Source organism: Phascolarctos cinereus, unplaced genomic scaffold (genome assembly GCF_003287225.1).
Source record: "Phascolarctos cinereus isolate Bilbo 61053 unplaced genomic scaffold, phaCin_HiC Scaffold_726;HRSCAF=1367, whole genome shotgun sequence".
Classification (NCBI taxonomy): domain Eukaryota; kingdom Metazoa; phylum Chordata; class Mammalia; order Diprotodontia; family Phascolarctidae; genus Phascolarctos; species Phascolarctos cinereus.
The window spans coordinates 146,533,042-146,554,491 of record NW_027556098.1 but is presented as its reverse complement, the minus strand read 5'-3'; the positions used below and the strand labels follow the sequence as shown (position 1 = coordinate 146,554,491).

Below are 21,450 nucleotides of genomic sequence, written 5' to 3'. Positions count from 1 at the left end.
GATGCAAAGAACCATGATATGGACCTCTGCCCTCAAGGAATCATGGGATATCACACCTCTATTTTTCCTCAAAAGTCACATCTGGTCTAACTCTTACCTAAACAAGAAACTCTAAAAAGGTACTAGGTCGCCTTCGCTTGTTGCTCTCTAATGTTTACTATCCATTTTTCCTTGAGTCTTCTCACCCTAGAACATTCCTTCCTACGCCAACCTCCTTCTCCCATTGGTGAGTTCCTCCTTAGTCTCCATTCTAGGGAGAGTCCAGGCTAAACTTCCATCCTCTTCTGGCTCTGTTTCTGACTTTCCAGACTTGGATACCATGTCTCTTCATCGGTAACTTCCCTCCTTCACTCCCTTTTCTGCATTGTCTTCCCCCATTGAATGTTAGTTTCTTCAGATCAAGGACTATCTTTCTTTTTGTTTGTTTATGCTCAATGCTTAGCACAGTGCCTGGCACACAATAAGCACTTAATAAATGTTTGTTGTTTTGCTTTACTACTACCATTTAAGCTCCCTAGGCCTTGGATTCCTCATCTATAAGATGAAGGAGTTGGACTTGATGTCTTCTGAAGTCTCTATTAGCTCTAAATCTATGATCCTTTGATGCTATAACCTTCAGGGATGGGAAACTGACAGCTATAATTGTTTGGAAGTTCTTCCTTAGATTAACCTGAAATCTTTCTGACTATAGTTTTTAAACATTGCTCCTGGTTCTGAATGAACTAAATGAATCAAGTCTGATCTCCAAATTTTATCCCATATAATAGCCCTGCAGGAATGAAGGAAGGAAGGAAGGAAGGAAGGAAGGAAGGAAGGAAGGAAGGAAGGAAGGAAGGAAGGAAGGAAGGAAGGAAGGAAGGAAGGAAGGAAGGAAAGAGAGAGAGAATGAGAGAGAGAAAGAAAGAAAGAAAGAAAGAAAGAAAGAAAGGAAGGAAGGAAGGAAGGAAGGAAGGAAGGAAGGAAGGAAGGAAGCATGCAAGCATTTATCAAGCACCTACTATGTGTCAGGCACTGTGCTGAGCACTTCACAAATATTATCTCACTTAATTCTCACAACATCCATGTGGTATAGGTGCTATTATTACACACATTTTACAGTTGAGGAAACTGAGGCAAATAGAAGTTAAGTGACTTGCCCTGGGTAACACAGCTAGTGAGTGTCTGAAGCCAGATTTGAATGCATCCCTTCCTGGCTCCAAGTGCAGCATTCTATCCACTATGTCACCTAGCCACTTTTATCATAGCATAGAATAATATACTGTCAAAGTCATAAGGGACCTACCCTTCATCATGCATCATCTAATCTAATTCTATCATTTTAGCGATAGGGAAACTGAGACTCAGATGGGGTGAGATGACAAAGGTCACTTAGTGGCAGGGCTGGGAGCTGAATCCACTCCAGTGCTTCATCCACTACAACAATTCTCTTCTCACATTCAAAGATTCCCATTTTCTCTCCTTTGTCCTTATATGGTAGCTTGTCTAAAATTTACAGCTGTAACAAGACCAGATGCACACACCCATCAAGAAGCCTTGATTAAGGGTCTACTATGTGCCAGGAATCATTCTGGGTGCTGAGGATACGCAGACAAAGAAGGAAACAATCTAATTCTCAACTAGCTTCTAACTATAAAGAGAGATGAAGAGATAGCTCACAATTCAAGGACAAATAAGTGATGTTGGTGACAAATGGTACTGGAGTTCAGAGGAAGGAGAAATCACCAATTTGACTTTGGCCTCAAAGAAGAGCTGGCGTTTTTAATTGATATAAGTGATTATCTCAAGACAGGTATCTGTATCCATTACTTTTCCTTCTGGTTATTGTTGTCTTTCCTTTTTCTCCAGGACCCCAGGGGGAAAAAGGTGCTGCTGGGTTACCTGGCTTGCCAGGTGTGAAGGGAGAAAAGGGAATCTCTGGAAGGGATGGAATTCCAGGTATGCAGTCATATGCTTTGTGGCTTTCTGATGCTGGGAGAAGCCATTGTCTCTTCAGGCACTTCATGATCAATTTACTTTCCCTTTCAGGACAACCTGGACCCAGGGGACCACCAGGGAGCCCAGGAGCAGCAGGTAAATGGGAGATGGGACTGCTGCACAGAGACATACACAAATTCTTAGGGAAGACCCAGCTTTATTTTTTCTCGAATGATTTTCCACAATGAAAAAAAGATTTTTTTTTCTGAGCTTCTAGCTAGCACCAGAAATGTAAAGCCCTATGTAAGCACCAGCTCTGGCTGTTATTCCAGCCAATCTGATATACTCATCATCTCCTCACCAGGCCTTGTGCTTTCCCACCTCTATGATTTCGCTCACACTGTTCACTCACCTAGGATGCTTTCCACTCCTACCAACCTAGCCAAATCCTGCACATTGTTCAAAGTCAAATATAGGTCCAAATCTCACCTATTGCATGATCCCGTCCCTCATCATTTTCAGCCTACAACATTCTGTCCCTATACTATCTTAATAAAACTTATTTTCTGTAACTCATTTGCCATTGACTATTTGCCACCTTTTATTGTTAATCTTTTATCTTATGTGTGTTAATATTGTTGTTTTTACATTACAAACATATCTCTTCCCCCTCTGCTGTCCAGTGAGCCATCTCTTATAACAAAATGAAGAAGATAAAAAGCTGTTCAGCAAAATTAAAGAATTAATTGTGTTTGATAGTTTGATAGTAACAGGGGATGCTAGGTGCCACAGTGGATACAGTGCCAGGAAGTCAGGAAGACCTGAGTTCAAATCCAGTCTCAGATACTTACTAGCTGTGTGACCCTTGACAAGTCACTTAACCCTGTTTGCCTCAGTTTGCTCATCTGTAAAAATGAGCTGGAAAAGGAAATGGCAAACGACTCTCGCATCTTTAGGAAAAAAAAAAACCCAAATGGGGTCATGAAGACATGACTGAATCAACCAAACAACAACAAATATATGCAACATTCTACACCCATAGTCCTCCAACTTTACAAAGAGAGGAGGAAGGGAAGGTGCATCAAGGACAAACTTGATTGTTCAGATTTCATGTATGTTGTAATTTATTGGTAATTATATTTCCATATACTTTTTCAATGTTTTATCCCCACAGCATTTAACATAATGCTCATAAATGTTTGTTGATGACCTGAATTAGAGAATAGCAACTGAATTTTTTCTATCTTTATACACACTAGGCATCCAAGGACCAAAGGGTATTCCAGGGGAACAAGGACCTGCTGGTAACTAATTTCCTTTTGGCTATTGATATAACCTTATAACTCTTAGTTAAACAAAGCTATTGATTCCTACTAACTCATCTCCATAGCTCTAGGAAAAGATAAAGAATTAGATTGAACTAAGGCTGACTCTGTCTTGCTAAGTTTCTTCTCCCCTGGTCTTTTCCTAAATTCGGTCAGCTTATTGTTGGTATATTTAGGACCTGGAACATAGGGATGAATCTTTGTTGTGTGGGGGATGGGGTAGAGTTGGGGATGGATGAGAATCACCATGGCCAAAGATAACCTCCTCTCCTTCAGACATGTGGGAAGGGCATGTAACAGAATGGGAAGACTTTTGACCCTCATAGGATTACTTCACTCTGCTGAGAAGTATCCAGTGCAAATGATATTAACAAACCAAACCAATCACTTGAGCTAAGGCATCACTTTGGAATCTGTTCATTCTGTCAGTTCCATGGACACTCATTGCCACTTCGCTTCTGTCCCCAAAAGCAATGGTAAGGTTACTCATGTGATGTTCTGTGCCCAGGTATTGCAGGACCCCAGGGTGAGAAAGGCATCAAAGGGGATGGTGGCCTGATAGGTCTTAAAGGTGAAGCTGGGGCCAAAGGAGTTAAAGGAGACCAGGGACTCACAGGTAAGTCCATTCCTAAAGGATTTTTTTGGTTACCTGAAAGACATATGAGGGCTGTGAGTAGCAATTCAATTCAACAAACATTTATTGAGTAAATACATGCATCACACCAGTCCAATATTGAGGTTAGAAAAACAGAAATGAAACGGTCTCAAACCTCAAGGAGTTTATGTTTTCTGGAGGCAAGGGAAGGGGGAGCAAGGGATGCATAAATCATACACATAAAAAAGAAAACAAAGTAATTTGAGGAGGGAAAGAATGCTAACATCTAGGCAGATGCTATGCATGACCAGAGTCCTAGAAGGAAGATTTCAATGATATGAAATTGAGGATGGAGTACATGGTAGCAAGTGGAGATGGCTGATGGAAAAGGCATGGAGGTGGGAGATAGGATATCAAATTCTGGCAACGGTAGACCAGATGACTGGAATATAGTATGAAAGGGAATAATATGAAAAAGTCTAGAAAGGTAGATTGTAGAAGGCCTTAAATGTCATATTGTGGAATTATCCTACAGGTTATAGGGGACCATTAAAGATTTTTGAACGGGTGAGTGGACATGGTCCAACAAATGCCTTAGTAATTCTGTGGAGGATGGATCAGAGGGAAGATAAGATTGAAATCTTGTAATAAACCTTTAAACATTTAAAATAGACTGTGAAAAGCAAAAGGGCAAGGAATTTTATTAGAGGAATGGCCGAAAAGTGCTGCTCCAGGTTATAATGAGAGAGAGAGAGAAAGAGAGGCGGTTTTGTTTTTTAGTTTGTGATACTATTTTATTATTTAGATGTTAGGACCAAAAAGATTAAGGCAATATTGAAAAGCCAATGAATATACAAAATGTATGCTATTTGTTGTATATTCCTATGATAAAGATACATGGGGGTAAGGAGGTGTTGACATACTTTGAATATATCTTCTGAATGGATTTTCCTTTTTTTTTTCATGAATTTCTTCACAGTAGCATCACTTAAAAATGAAGTGACAATCCTTTTTTTCATTTTTGTATGAATTCATCATTTCAGAGTTAATATTTTCTTTTTTGTACATTCATGGGAACAGTCAATTCTATTTTTTACTAATGAGTACTCCTTCATCATCTCCTTCCAAAGCACCTAAATTATCATAATGTCCTCTTCCCATTCATTCATTCATTTTCCTCTCTTCTGGTCCTTCCCCTTACTCTTCCATCCCTTAATAAAGTCCCTTGCCTCTTGCTTTTCACCATTTATTTTAAATGTTCTGTATTATCTCATATGATTTCAGTTTTCCCCTCCCTCTGATCCATCCTCCACAAAACTACTGAAATATCTTCCTAAGGCACTTCTCAGACCATGTCCACTCCCCTGTTCAAAAATCTTTAGTGGTTCCATTTCCTCTAGGATCATTCCCTAGATAAATCAATAGATAGATAGATAGATAGATAGATAGATAGATAGATAGATGTCAGGAGGGAGAGTGATACATAGATTCATAGATGATAAATTGATAGATGATGGGTAGATGATAATAGATAAATATAAATGATAGATATAGATGGCAGATGGTTATATATGGATATAGATACAGACAGGTATGCAAAGCATAGCAAGGAAACTGGTTAGGGAGATACTAAATGGAGGTGAGGTAAGCAGTGATGAGCATCTGAACTAGGGTGGTGGTGATAGTAATCACAGAACCATATGAGAGTAGATTGAGAGCTGGAGTAGATCTTTGAGTTTATCTGGCCCAATCTTCTCATTTTACAAATGAAGAAATGAAAACCAGAGGGCTTAAGCGACTTACCAAAGGAAGTAGAGGAATCAAAATTGCAATCAGGTCTAGTAAATCCAAGTTCATTCCTCCATATTCATCATTAAGGGGAGGCTGAATGATATTCCTTTGAATTTACCTTATCTGGGGTAGAAACACCAAGACTTGGCAACTGATGGGATATGAAGAGGGAAGGAGAGGGAAGAAATAAGGTTCTAAGACTAATCTCCTGAATGTAACAGTCAATCAGCTACTAAGTACCCATTCACGGGTTCAAGAAATTAACATTACAAATATGAGGCATGAGACAACCTGGTTTAATAGCAATTCATACAAGAAGGACTCAAAGGTGTATGGCAGACAGAAAAGTTTATGCAATCCTGAGCTTCTTTAATAGAAACAGAGGGTCCAGAAAAGGCAACCTTACAGTCTCCATACTGGTAGAACTATACTGAGAGTATTGTGTCCAGTTCTGGACACCACAGTTTCCAAAATACAACAACAACAAGAAGCCAGAGTGTATCCATGGGAGAATGAGCAGAATGGTGAAGCGGACTTAAAAATATGTCCCATAAAGAACTAGAAAAACTTAACTTAAAGAACAGGAGATTTAGGAGACATGATTGCAATCTGTATTATCTCCATAGCTGCCCAACAGAAAGGGGATGCAACTTACTCTGTGTGACTCAGGAGAGCAGAACTAAGAAACAAAGTTTGGTACATTATGAGGAATAATAATAAAATTATTATAGCTGGCATTTATATAGTGCTTAAAAATTTGCAAAATCAACCCATATACATTGTCTCATTTGAGATAACCTTATAAGGGAAATATGGCAGATGCTATTATACCTATTTTATAGATTTAAAAAAGCTGAGGTTCTAGGAGTTTCAAGTATACTATAGAAGAGATTTATGTACTTGGCAGGGAATAGAGTGCTGGACTTAGGGTCAAGAAATCATAGGTTTTGCTTACTGCCTTTGGTGTGTACAAGCCACTTAACCATGATCCTCTCTGAGCCTTGATTTTTCTTATTCATACAATGAGTATAATGAGACCTGTATTATCTCTCTCATGGGGCCTTTATAGGATTCCAATGAAATTGTATGTACGTATTCCTACACATATAATGCTTTGCATATTTTAGAGAATTACGTAAATTTCTATTTATTATATAGATAGCTCCTGAGGTCCCTTCTACTAATGCGTTGATTTTTTTGTCTAGTCATGTCACATGATTGGTTCAGACTGAGCTTGAAGTCCTCTATATTAACCCTTGATTTTTTTTTTAATCTAGAGTTTATAAGCTTCTATCAAACCAGGTTTCTCTTTCCTTTATCTTATATAGGGTTTTTTTTTAACCTATGTTGGTACTTTATATTTAATTGAGATTCTTTGTTTCTAAATCTTTATTGAGTATCTATCATGTAAAAGTCCTAATCCTCATTACCATAGAGGCCACCAAAAAAAGTATAAGGCTTAGAAAGCTGATAAGCTCATTCGAGAGCTACAAAGTCTCAGCTATGTGAAGGAGTAGATAAGAGTGCTGGGCCTGCAGTCAGAGAGACTCCTCTTTGTGAGACTCCAACCTTAGACACTTACTAGCTGTGTGACCCTGAGGAAGTCACTTTACCCTGTTTGCCTCAGTTTCTCATCTGTAAAATGAGCTGGAGAAGAAAACGGAAAACCACTCTAGTATCTCTGCCAAGAAATAAACGAGGTCATGGAGAGTCAGACACAACTGAAAAAATGACTTAATAATAAGAACAAAAGTCTTTAAAAGTTAGACAATCTCTGTTCAATAAAACTATGTATGAATTATCACAAAGCAATACAGGATTAGTTACTTAAGGAGCAGTACAGGCAGAGATGTTCTAGAGCCAGCTTTTACTGTCTAGATCAGGGGTGGGGAACCTGTGGCCTCGAGACCACATGTGGCCTTCTAGGTCCTTGGGTGCAGCCTTTTGACCAAGACCAAGTTTTATAGAACAAATCCTTTTATTAAGGGGATTTGTTCTGTGAAGTTTGGACTGAGTCAAAGAGCCACACTTGAGGACCTAGAGGGCCACAGGTTTCCCACCCCTGGGAAGTATAAATAAGAGCATTTACACTTTGGAAAATTGGCAAACTCTATAAATCAGAGCTTGGTTTATTGTTTTCCTTATTTGTAGACTTAAGAACATGATGGAGAAAATGTTAATGCTGATTAAGGTTAAAAGTGGTGTGTGTGTGTGTGTGTGTGTGTGTGTGTGTGTGTGTGTGTGTATCCACGCATGCATCCTCACATGTGTACCCTCCCTCTGATCCATCCTCCACAAAACTACTGAAATATCTTCCTAAGGTACTTCTCACAGAGAGCTGGTTGTTAAAAATTTACTGTTAAGCATAAGCATTAAGGACCTTAACTTCAGAGAAAAAAGGTGGTCTGGGAGGTCATGAGAATATAGATATTTAGAGTGCAAGGGAAAAGTAATTTAATTCCTGGGGGAGCAAGGAGGGCAGGGCGGGGGAATTCTCAAATGGATTATTAAAGAGATGCTTAGTAAACATACAGAAAAGGAAGTAGTGACCACAAAGAGCTGGCTTCATCAAGAACAGATTGGCCAGACTAAACAGCTGAGGAAACAGGAAGAAATACAGAAGTCAGATGATTTGCTGGTTGTAATCTGCTTGTTAGTGAGCTTCCAGTCATGGTAGAACCTAAATGCCAGGTCTCCTCCCTTTAAGCCCTTTGACTTTTGGCTCCTAGCCAATCCTAAAAGCATTTTCCTGAGTACCAAAAAGTACTATTGCCCCATCTCCCCAGATCTACTGTCAGAAGTCTTGCTGCTTTATCTTTTGCTCAAATTGGAAAATAAAATTTGCTGTTTTTGTGATGAAAAGTTCAATGGTTTCATTTCCTTAGGAATCAGGAACCCCGTCCTGAAGACTCCCCTTGAGGCCTTCCAGAAGGGAGCATCACAAGATTTCTCTTACCCAATTCACCCCAGTAATTGTGGTTTCTAGAAAAATGAAAGTCCAAATAGTATTGAACCTGGCCTAAGATGGAGTATCTAACACAGGGGTGGAGAACCTGCAGCCTAGAGGCCACATGTGACCTTCTAGGTCCTTGGGTGGGGTCTTTTGACTGAGTCCAAGTTTTATAGAACAAATCCTTTTATTAAGGGGATTTGTTCTCTGAAGTTTGTATTCAGTCAAAGGGCCACACTTGAGGACCTAAAGTGCCACATGTGGCCTCGAGGCCACAGATTCCCCACCCCTGAGGGTAAAAAACTTCAACCCTGTGGTTTCCCTGAGGCTTGTGAAAAAAGGATAAAATCTCAGAGTTGATAGGAACTGCATGGCATGGCCTAGGTGATCTCTAAGCTAGCTTTTACTTCCCAATCATGGGATCCTTAGATTTGAGAACTTGAAAAGACCTTAGAGATTATTTTATCTAGTTAGGTAGAGCTGTAGATAGAGTGCTGGGGCTGGAATCAGGAAGATCTGAGTTCAAATATGACCTCAGACTCTTGCTAGCTGTCTGATCCTGGACAAGTCACTTAACCCCATTTGCCTCAGTTTCCTCATCTATAAAGTGGGAATGGTAACAGCATCTACTTCTCAGAGTTGTTGTGAGGATCAAATGAGGTAATATATGTAAAGCCTTAGCAGGGTACTTGGCACATAGTAGGGGAAAATGTTTATTCCCTTCCCTCACCCTTCCAATCCCCTCAAGCTGAGCTCCCAGCTTGACCCTGGCTTGATAGAGCACTGACTTTATTATCTCTACTCTGGTAATTAAGTCTAATATCTAGCCCTAGTCTCTCTCCTGAATTCCAGTCTCATATTACCAAATTCAGGGTGGACATTTCAACTTGGATGTCTCTTGGACAGTTCAAATTTGCCATATCCTCTTCCTCTCTAAAGTTGCCCCTTTTCCAAACTTCCTATTTCTATTGAGGGTACCATCATCCTCCCAGTAATTCAGATTTATAACTTGGTATTTTCTTTGACTCTTTCCTCTGCCCCATTCCTCTATTTAATCAGCTACTTTTCCATGCTAATAGCATAATATCTTTCACATTCATCCTCTTCTCTCCACTCACACAGCCAACCCTGCAATTTAGGCCTGCATCATCTCTTCCCTGGAATATTATAAGTCTTCTAATTGGGTTCCCATCCTTCAACCTCTCATCTCTATAATCCATCCTTCATACTGCTACCAGTCTGATCTTCCTAAGGCAGAGGTCTAATGATACCCCCCCATTCCCGCAGCCATCTTCAAGTGGCTCCCTATTACACAAATTCTGTACCCTTCATAATCTGATTCCAACCAACTTTTCCAGACATTTCACATTACTCCTCTTTATATACTCTGTGCTCCAAACTGGACTCTGTCTCATGCCTCAGTGCAATCACACAATCTATCCTCCAAGCCTGCAATACACTTTCTCCTCATTGCCTCCTTTCAGAATTTCTATCCCCCTTTAAGGTGAAGCTCAGGCCTCTGTGAAGTCTTCTCTGACCTTCCCTGGCTCTTAGTCCATTGCAAGTTTTGGGGGGGGGACCCTATTTTATAGTGTCTTCCTACAATATAAAGGCACAGTTCCTTGTTGCAAAACATTATTGTTGAATCAAATCCCAGCACTTAGGACAGTGCCTGGCACATAGTAGGTGCTTAATAAATGTTTATTGATTGATTAATTGAATTGAGTGAACCCAGTTGAATAATTGGGCTCCTGTCTCACTTCTGCCAAAATGTGAACGTATAAGAGAGCAACTTACTTAATGGGCCTTCTTTTCTTCATCTCCAAAATAAGTGGGATAGTCTAGGTAACCTCTTAAGTCAATTCCCTTCCAACTCTACCATGCTATGATTCTCTGTCTCTGGCCCCTCTTCATATCTAATGTTCTGACTTCCCTTTTGAAGGAGATGGAATTCATATCAATACAGGCAAAATTCCATACTAATGTAAAGAAGTGACCATAGAGAAGAGTTGTTGTTTTACTTTGTTTTTGAAATTTCCATCTCCTTGGTTAATGGGCCATACATAGTAACAATGATTTGTTGACCTGGTTTCAACTAATTCTTTACAGTAATTACCTTCATAAATCCCTGTCCATGTAAGGAGTCCTTCTCAATAATGGGGATTGTCTGTTGCATTTCAGAGAAAGGAAAGCTTAACCAGAATTAAACTATTTCAGGTTCTCCTGCTCCAGCATCATAGAGTCAATGACCTTCAACTTCCCCTCCAATCACATTTAGATTCCCTGAACAAAACACACCTAAAATCCCAAATGAAGCAGCTTGTCGAAGCATGACACAAAAAGATTCCGGAACTTGAGAGAGGCTCTTTCACATGTTAGAGTTCAGAAATATCTTCTTCTTTTTTTACTACACGTAGGCTGGGTATCAACATTTTGATCTCTAGGTCCTACAAAAATGAGAATGTGATTTCTATAAATGAAAAATATTTTAACCCAATTCTTTTATGACAAACCAGAGTAGAGGTCCCAGAAAGTTCATAATTATGGGACTTTATCTGTAGCAAATACTCCACAGATGTTTGTTTATAAAGGGTTTTATAGGCTGTAAATTGATAAAATTAAATTGTGTCAGACAAAACCTGTGGTTCAAAAGAAATAAGGAAACCCATCTGAGAGCAGCCACTCTCTCTGTAGGGTACTTATTTGGGGTGAGTTGCTGAAATGAAGCCTAAAAATCTTCTAGGCTGGGGAGCTTACCAACCCCCTCCCCATCCCTATTGATATATGCTATGGATAGCTGGCAAATAAAGAGTGAGAGCAAAGGATGAGAAACAGACAGGCCTAATGCAAATGAGCTTTGGATGATGATGGGTGGAAAGTTTGAAATCAAGATGCTCCAGGAAAATAGTTACGAAGCACAAAAGGAAACATAATCATATACTTTTTAAAAATTCTCTGAATGTTTTGAATCTTGCATTTACTCCTATCCTTTCAAATCTACGTACATGAAGACCTTAGATTTCATTTTTTAAAATTAATTTTAGAAACTCAGAGGCGAAGATGAGTTTGGAAGTACTGATTATACCTGAGGGTCTGGTTTCTCATAAGGTGAGCGGTTGATTACTTAGAACTCATAGCACTTCCTGTCTGTGCTACTCAATGTGGACAATGAATCATATGCTGCCTTATCTCATCCCTCTCACTGTTGCCTTTATTATCAACTCTTATGCCATTGTTTAACCTTGCACTTGAGGATTATTTGGTGGAGGAAGGCTATTGAAATCTCACCCTAGCAGCAATCTCTGTACCCTTATTATAGGCCTGCAAGTGACCCCGAGTCACTTCACTCATTCCAAGCACCATTTAAATAATGGAGATAATAATAATGACAATAATTAGAATAGTCCAGACCTGTGAGAGGCAACATGAAATGTGGATGGAAGGCCAGCCACAAAGTCAGGAAGACCAGAGTTCATGTCCTATCTCTGATGCTAGCTCTGTGACCACTGGCAAGTCAGTTAACCCTTCAGTACTCTGGGAATATGTCTAAGTCTGTAATTTGCAAATGAGTTTCTGATCTTCATTAACAGGTGGAGTTTTCATATCAGAAGTTCCTCATACCTTTGAAATCACAGACCCAAACCAAAGGATAATTATATAGATTTACAAAACACTTTACAAAGTTCTTTATATACTTTATCTATTTGAACCTAATAACTACCTTGTAAGGTAGGTACCATAAGTATCAGTATCACCATTTTATAGATCATAGGATTATAGATTAGAACTAGAAGACACCTTAGAGACCATCAAATCCACACACACCCTTATTTCACAGGTAAGGAAACTGAGTCTAGTTTGTCTGGGCCATAAACCATATGAAGGAAAGGGGACTATAGGAAATGTTCAGAAAGAGTTTTAAGTAAATTGTTCCAAGATCATACAGCTTATAAATCACAGAGGCAGGATTTTAACCCAGGCTTTCCTGACTCCCAAGTCCAGCACTCTCTCCACTATACTAGGAATTCCTAGATATTTGGAAGTTCCCACATATTCAGGAGACATGATCAAAACTCTTCAAATCTATGAAGATACAATTGAAGTTATAAATAATGGCTTCATCCTTTAATCACATCAAGTTGACTGGTCTCTGCTAGTGGCCTTCTTTACATGCATTTAGTAGTATGTTCCCAAGTAGATTGAAAGTCCATTAAAGATAGGGATTTTCTTATATACCATGGCATTGTAGATAGAGCACTAAACTTGGAGTTAAGAAGACCTGAATTCTAACTCCATCTCTGACATCACTAATTAGCTGAAGGAGTATATATCATCTCTGAGTCTTAAGTTTCACACCAGTAAAATTGAGGGGGCGGCTAGGTGACACAGTGGATAGAGTGCCAGACCTGCAGCCAAGAAGACTCATCTTCATAAGCTGAGATCTGGCTTCAGACACTTAATAGCTGTGTGACCTTGAGCAAGTCACTTCACCCTCTTGGCCTCAGTTTTCTCATCTGTAAAATGACTTGGAGAAGGAAATGGCAAACCCCTCCTGTATCTCTGCCACGAAAACCACAAATGGGGTCAAGAAGAGTTAGACAAGATTGAACAACAACAAAAATGAGGATAAGGTGTTCAGAATTTACCTTACGTGTTGTGAGATTCAAATGAACAAAATATATGAAATGTTGTGCATATTTTAAAGAGCTATTTTAAATGTAGGTTATTGTTCTTTATTCAGAGTACAGGAGTAGAGATTTGTGATCTAGTCCCAGCTTGATGACTAGCTGTGTGACATTAGGAAAGTCACATCATCTCTCTGGCCCACAGTTGCAAACTTGGAGGAGGCAGGGTTAAGTAAAGTGAGGGGGATGGACTTAGGTAGTAAACAATGCTTAGACAATAAATAGCTGTTTGGAGACTTCAGTTCATATGCTAATGTTCTCAAATACCTTGGCTTCCCAGCATCCTTAATTCCATCCTCAATTTCTCTTCCTTAATTGACTATCACACTCTCTGTGTGATACCTTCTGTTCTCTCCACCAGTCTACCACAGCATCCCTCCTCAACTCTCTCAATGAATCATATAGTCTTATACTTTACCGAAAGGTCATTACTGAGTGTGAATCTTCTCTTCTGCCCTGTTCTGTATCTCAAAAGCTGTAGCATTGAACACACATTTTTTCATCCTTCTCACCACTCTCTAATAAAAAAAAATAGTCCTACTTGAGCTCTTGACCTAATGCTCCTCCCTCCTCTCCTCCAACAGCTTACCCCTACAAACATTTCTTTTGTGATTTTTCATTCTCTCCCTATAAATTAGCTACTTTCCTCCTGCCTACAAAAAATGTCCAAGTCTCCTCCACCCTTAAAAACTAAGCAAAACGCAGACTTCCACTGACCTTACAATCCCCTCAAGTTGTCATCCCATGTCTCTCCTTCCTTTCACAGCCAAACACCTAGAGAAAAATTATCTACATCCTTTTCCTCTTGCCCCTTGCAATCAGTCAGGCATCCCACCATGCCATTCAACTGAAAGTGTTCTCTCCAAGTGTACCAATGATCTCTTAAATTCCAAATCTCATGTCTTTTTCTCTGTCTTCATCTTGGCCCTCTTTTTCTGGATACTGTCCTTCCTGGTTTTGTTTTTCTCCTGACATTTCTCTCTCTTGGTTCCTTTCCAGTTTGCCTGACTCCTTGTTCTCCTTTGCTGGATTCTTATCCACATCTCATCTCCTCATTATGGGTTTACTCCCAGGTTCTGTCCTGAACCCTCTTATTTTCTCTCCCTATTCTCTCACAGTAGATAAAGCACTGGACCTGCAGTCAGGGAGACCTGAATTCAAATCCTGCCTCAGGCTCTTACTAGCTATGTGACCCTGGGCACATATTCAGCTTCTGTCTGCTTCAGTTTCCTCATCTATAAAATGGGTGTTAATAATATTACCTTGTGGTGAGAAGAATGAGAAATATTTGTAAAGCACTTTAAAAACCTTAAATCATTATATAAATGCAAGCTATTATTATTCTTATTATTACTCTATCTTGTGATCTTCTCTGCTCCCACGGGGCAATTATTATCTCTATGCAGCTGACACTCAGGTTTCTATATCTAGTCCAACTATTTCTTCTGAGCCTGCAGTCTGTCCTGATTTTCTCAGTCTAGTTGCCACCAAATCCTGAGATCACTTTCTGGTTTGTTTGGTTTTTTTGAGGTGGGGTTTGTACATACCCTATATTTACTTATCTGTGAACATGTTGTATCCCTCCAATAGCCTTAAGAGCAAAAACTATCTCATTTTTCAATTTATAATTCTTATGCCTTGCACAGTACCTAACTTATTATAAGTGTTTAATAGACATTTGTCAGTTAATTGATTTAATGATCACCAACTTCTCTGGATGTACCAAAGTCATACTAAATTCTGCATATCCAAAACAGAACAAACAAATCTTTCTCCCTGAACCCTCCCATCTTCCTCACTTTTCTCTCTATTGAGGCTGCTGCCTCTGAGAACCCCGGCTTCCTTATAGTTCAGTTCAACTGTCTCTTCCTACACAAGACTTTTTCTGATTTCCCAAGTTGCCATGATCTCCCCACCACCCGAGCATACACACATTATTTTTAATCAATCAACAAGCATGTATTAAGTGCTTCCTATATGCCCAGCACCATGCTAAGCACTCAGGATACAAAGATGAAAGTGAAACAGTCCCGGATCTCAAGGAACTTAAATTGTATATATTTTATATTTACTTCTCTGTGTATTTTCTGTTTCTTCCCTCCCCCCAATAGCATGTGAACACCTTGAGGACAGAGGTTATTTTATTTTTGTCTTTATATTTCCAGAATCTAGCATAGTACCTCACAAATGCTGGTTGAATAAATAAATAAATGGATCAGAAATAGGAAAAAAAAAGGACAGATGTCATCATTGTCCTCTATTTAAGTCTAACTTATGTTTTCTTGTTTTCCTAGGAAGCAAAGGGGAAATGGGCCAGAAAGGAGATAGAGGTGTGATGGGACATCCAGGGTCACCTGGTCTACAGGGTGCCACTGGGGAGCCAGGCAAAGCTGGTAAGATGTCATATGATCAGATGCCCCGTTTTCCATTAAGGTGACTCTGTGGGAAAGGTTGCCTGAAAAACTTTTTTTTTTTTAATTTCAGGAATGAATGGGTCCCCTGGGCCAAAAGGAGAGCCAGGTAAGAGTTGAGAGGAAGAACGATAGCTGCATTAGCTTTAGTCTTTCCACATTACTAACATCTGGTATTTATCAAGTCCTCAAAGCATCTTGATTGCTGAACAGAACCCCAGCTCAGGGTCAGTCTGAGAAACCCTCTGTATTTCGGCACTCCTCTGTTTGTGTGTATGTGTATATGTATGTGTGTGTGTGTGTGTGTGTGTGATTGTGTGTGTGTGTGATCATGTCTGCTTGTGTGTGTGATTGTGTGTATGTGTGTGTGTGATTGTGCATGTGTGTGTGTGTGTATGTGTGATTGTGTGTGTGTGTACGTGTGTTTTCCATATACAATTAACCCAGAGAATCTACAGGAATCTGGGTTTCTAAAAAGTCCAGTTCCTCTAAAGCAGCAGAGAAGCAAACAAGGGGCAGGACTGATTAAAATTCTCTATTACACTTTCCCCTTTCTTCTGCAATGGAAAGACAGTGCTATCAAAATCCAAAGCATGGTCTCTAATAACCACAAAAGTCTCAACAGCCTTGATCTGCCAGTAGATTAAAAAAAAATGAATAAACAAATCCCCATGGATGTCTTTATTAGTGGGCAGTTGAGTCACAGCTGAAGCTTTCTGAAGTGAGATGTTTAAAGGTGTGTTCTGGAATGTTTAGGGGTGAGGGAGGGCAAATCCTTGATCTTTGAGGACGAGAGCACAGAGGCTGTCTCTTAAATTTACACAACAACGTCACTAAAATGACCACTAACTTGAAGATTTTATTTACTTTCAGGTCAGCCTGGAGCTAAGGGTGTCCCTGGAGTACCAGGTTTGCCAGGAGTTTCTGGTGCCAAGGGAGAACCTGGCAACTATGGCCCCACTGGACCACCAGGTAATTCAGTTCAACTCCATGAGCACCTGGTGAGGACTTTCATTGTGCCAGGAGCTGAGCCTGGCGCTGAGGATACAAAGTCAAAAACCAGACAGTCCCTGTCTTCAACAAGCATACCTAGTGCTGCTCCATCTCTTGATTTTTATGGGGACTCCCGAAGACTGTCTGTACGCACTCCTAACCATCTCTGTGTTTCATTTGATCTCTAGGACCTCCAGGTTTGTCTGGCATTAAGGGAGCACCAGGTGCAAAAGGAGACAAAGGAGATTCAGGTAATGAACAAGAACATAGGAGGTCAGATCCCTGGGCGGAACATTCAGGGACTTAGGCCACTGCAACAATTTCTCTCCACTTGCCAGAGCCAGGCAAAACTATCTCTGTCTCTATTCCTTTCCTGCCTATCCCTTCCGCCCCTTTCCTCACCCCTCACCCAGGCTTTTGGACACACGAGGCTAAGGTATATTCCCCAACTCCAGAGGGTCTTCCTTGTCTGACCTAACAATAGTAGATAACAATTTGACACTTTTATGAATGTAAAACACTTTACTCTATTGTCTGTCTCTAGTTCCACAACAAAAATGTGTGCCTGGGTCATGGAAGGAATAATAATTTGCCTTCCACACTTCCACTGCATCTGTGGCCATCAGCTCATCACTAAGTACAGTGGTAATTGACCCCTCCCTGTACATGCCATCATAATTAGCTCCCCAATAGCAGTAATGATTCAGGTCAGGCCTTGGTGACTACTGATCCTTGGGCAGGCCCTCAGCTTTGCAGTTTCGGAAACTCAGTCAGTCCACCTGCAATAAAGGGGCAGGAGGGGTGGTATTGATTCATGCCAAACCAAACTCCCAGAAAGTGTCATAATACTGTCAAGTTCCTAGCTAACTCTGAAAACTGTAACTGGCAGAAAGACGAAAACTAGAGCCTTTGGCCCAGTCAGCTTGCCTATCTGTTTCAATAAGGAAAACTATTTGAGAAACCAGATTTACTTCAGAAGGTGACTTGGTGAGTACAGGAAAAGCAGAGAGGCAGAGAGCCTTTTTGTTTGTTTTTTAAAACTTCTAAAAGTTTAATTTACCTTTTTCAGTTAACCAAAATCTTTTTTTCACCCTTTCAACCCCTCCTCACGTCTCCAATAGAAGAAAAAAAAAAAAAGAAAAACAAAACCTTTGTAACAAATTGCATAGTCAAGCAAAACAAATTCCCACATTGGCCATGTCCAAAAGAATATGTCTCATTCTGCATCCTGAGTTGTACCATCACCTCTCTTCCAGAAGATTGTCACAGGCAAAGGGGCGAGGGGGGTAGAGATAAGCATCTATATAGCACCTACTGTGTGCCAGGCATTATGCTAAGCACTTTACCGATATCTCATTTGATCCTCACAACAACCCCTAGATTTAGGTCCATTATTATCCCTATTTTACAGTTGAGGAAACTGAGGAAAACAGAAGTTAAGTGACTTGCCCAGGGTTACACAGCTAAAAAGTGTCTAAGCCTGGATTTAAACTCAGATCTTCCTGATTCTAGGTTCAACACTCTATCCATTGTACCACCAAGCTAGCTCTGATTAGATGTACTGAGTCTTCAAAGGGATACTGAGGGTAGGTTGGTGAAGCCCCTCCTCCCCAGCATGAAGGGTTCCACCAAGTGGACAGTAATGCTCAGAACTTTCTCTCTCCACACATTTGAATATTTCCTACCTCCCTTCTTTAAAAACTCCCAGCCGCCTTACCTGTTTTCTCCCTCTTCTCAACTGATTTTTGTAATGTTGCAGTCTCCAAATTAACTGTGCAATTTTCTGTGAGTGTGTTTTAAGGGGCCTGCTTCCTGAACCTACTTAGGGAGGCACCTTGATGATACTGGCAAACTTCTTGGGGAAGTGGGGTTTGGGGGAGGGGCATCTCTCGTAGCCACGTAATACCACTCTTGCATGGAAAAGCCCTTTAGCTTCCAGACTATGTGACCCTTTAAGGACCAGCCATATCGAATCTTCCTTATCTTCTGGTAATCTTTTCTTATTCAAGATTACAAATGAATGAATTTATGAAAAGCATTTATTAAGAGCTTACTACATTCCAAACACTGTGCTACCTGCTTGGAATACAAGTACAAAAACTGAAATGATCCCTGCTCAAGATAAGCCTAAATTCTAATGGGGGACACAATAAATACATGCAAAAGTATGTATGGCAAAAATAAAAAGTCAATACAGATACGTAGCAGTTAAGTAAAAGATACTATGAGAAGGAGAACACTAGCAGTTAGTGGATTAGGAAAGGCTTCATGCAGAACATGGTGTCTGAGCTGTATTTTAGGAAAGAGATGGTCCCAATGAGTTGGGGGTAAAGAGAGAGTGCATTCCAGCCATGGGAGATGGCCAATGCAAAGGCATAGATGGAGACAGGAGATAGAGTGTTGTGAATAAAGACAGAGAAGAGCAGTTTGGCTGGATCTCTAAAGGAAGGAGGTAGTGTAATATCTGAAGAGAGCATAAAAATTGTTGGGGCCAGATTGTGAAGGGCTTTAAAAACTAAATAGAAGAGTTTATATTTTATCTTAGAGGCAATGAGAAGGCACTGATGTTAGTTGGGTTAGGGGAGCCATATGGTCAGAATTGAATTTAAGGAAAATTTCTTTGACAGCAATGTATAGCATGGACTGGAGTGGTGGGAGACCTGAGGCAAAGAGACCAATTAGGAAGCATTTGCAATGTTCTAGGTTAGAGGACCTAGTAGCTTTCCCTGAACTAAGGGCCTGAGCTAAGGTGGTGGCTATGAGATTGGAGACAAAGGGTCAGATGCAAGAGATGTTGTGAAGGCACAGACAGCAAGATCTGGCAACTGATTGGATATGTAAGGTAAGGGACAGTGAGGAGTCAAAAATAATACTAAAATTAGGAACCTGGGACACTGAAAGGATGGTGGTAGTGGTATCTGACAGAAATGGGGAAATTTAGAAGAGGAAAGGGTTGGGGGGAAATAATAAGTTTAATTTTAGATATGTTGAGTTTAAGATATTTCTGGGAGGCCCAGTTTGAAATATCCAAAATGCAATTGGTGATATAAGACAGAAGCTCTTGGGAGAGTCTGAGGATGGATATATAGATCTAGGAGACATCTGCATAGAAATTATAGTTAAACCCATGGGAGCTGATGAAGTTATTGAGAGAGAGTATAGGAGAAATGTCATGAAAACCCAGAGAGGAGAAGTATTGAGGAGAGGGTAGGCAAAAACTACAATAGACTCCTCCTCTAAAGGAATTTACATTGTAATAAGAAGAGACAACATACAGTCCTCAACATTCACACATTCAACTTTCACTACTTCAAGCATTCAGTGGTCTTATTAGTAACCTAATTTTCACTTTTGCATTGGCAGCTTTGCACATTTGGGGCTATGTGGAGTAGAGAAAAAAAAATGACAGACATGATGCATGAAAGTTTGTGGAGTAGCTGGGTGCTTCACTGGTCGTGCTCCCCATATCTTATAGATAAAGAGCTTTCCTTGCCAGCAGCAGAAACTAAAGTCCCAAGGTAAAGGGGTATAGTATAGTATAGTATTGTCTGAAATCAGGTGGGTTTTTTTGTTTTTGTTTTTGTTTTGGAAATGGTAGCACAAAGTATCACAGCATTCTAGGGAATTACTAGTGAGAAAAAAATGTTTTGCATCTTACCAATTTTATTTTGTGTACTGCATTTTATGGGTTATTTCATGGTTACTGTGCTAGGAAAAGAGCATATTATCAATGTTTTGTTATAAAGAATTGTATGCAAAAAAAGTGTATTTTCGGCAATCTCTAGTGAATGATTACAGTTTTTGGTGATTATAGGAACCAAATCCCCTACTTCCCATAGGTTCAATGTATCAACACTCGCTTTTTTTTACTTTAGCACCTTTTTCTAGGAACATTACTCTTGCAAAAGTTGAGGACTGACTGTATATATGGTAGTGATTGCCAGGGAGGGGCATTTTGGTCCTGAAAGTTACCAGGATGGTGAGTGGGAACATAGTTTCCCTTGGGGAACAATGATGATTTGATCATGGTTCCAGGACAAGAAGGTGGGGAAAGAAGTAGAAAGGGGATCTTATGCAGCTGTAAGGGGTTAATGAAGTTAACTAGAGTATAGGAAGAGTAGGACATGAAGTGAGGCATAACTAGCACCATTCTGAAAGAATGGGCCAGAAGAGAAAGTCATACATCAGGACAGAGGGGCACAGCTTAAAGTGTTTATAGGTTTTAGGACATGGTCTTTGGTGTGGGCTGCAAGTCTGTTGGCAACTCATAAGAAAATAACCGGAGGTTAGAGGAAGGAGCTGAATTCCCTTTGGGAAGGAAGTCCTTTCTTCCCTGACTGCATTTCCTTGCTTTCTTTTTCTACCCCCTCTTCACCTTCATTTCTATTTCCTACTCCCTGAAAACCCATCCTTCTCTTGTGCCAGCACCAGGGCTTTGCTTGATGACACATCTTTCTGGGTTCTCACTCCTAATACCTCTCCACTTGAGGTTTCCAGTTCCCTCCCCAGCTTTTCCATCCAAAGAAAACACAGAGTTTGTTTGTTTGTTTTTTCCTTCTGTCTTGTTCTGTTCCCTGTAAACAATGAAGGATTCTTCTTGTCGGTGGTTTTAATTATTTTTACTGTTAAATGAAGGGGAAATATTTATAAGTCTACAAAGATCTTCTCATTGAATACTGAGCCCATATACAAATGTCATAGGAACAAAATCTCCATCTTCCTTGATGCTCTGCTGACTGACAGAGATGGTCCCTTTTCCCCAGCTCTTGCCCTGTCAGCAGGCCTA

The 21,450-nt window shown here is 40.1% G+C and overlaps 1 protein-coding gene across 1 annotated transcript in view; it reads left to right on the top strand.

The window, feature by feature from the left end:
* Window positions 1-21,450, top strand: part of MARCO (macrophage receptor with collagenous structure) — a 53,002-nt gene that overhangs the window by 15,309 nt on the left and 16,243 nt on the right. The window contains exons 5-12 of the mRNA XM_020972928.2: window positions 1,846-1,935; window positions 2,026-2,070; window positions 3,174-3,218; window positions 3,748-3,855; window positions 15,555-15,653; window positions 15,745-15,780; window positions 16,545-16,643; window positions 16,853-16,915. Coding sequence (XP_020828587.2) covers window positions 1,846-1,935; window positions 2,026-2,070; window positions 3,174-3,218; window positions 3,748-3,855; window positions 15,555-15,653; window positions 15,745-15,780; window positions 16,545-16,643; window positions 16,853-16,915 — 585 coding nt within the window. The remainder of the gene's footprint in view (window positions 1-1,845; window positions 1,936-2,025; window positions 2,071-3,173; window positions 3,219-3,747; window positions 3,856-15,554; window positions 15,654-15,744; window positions 15,781-16,544; window positions 16,644-16,852; window positions 16,916-21,450) is intronic.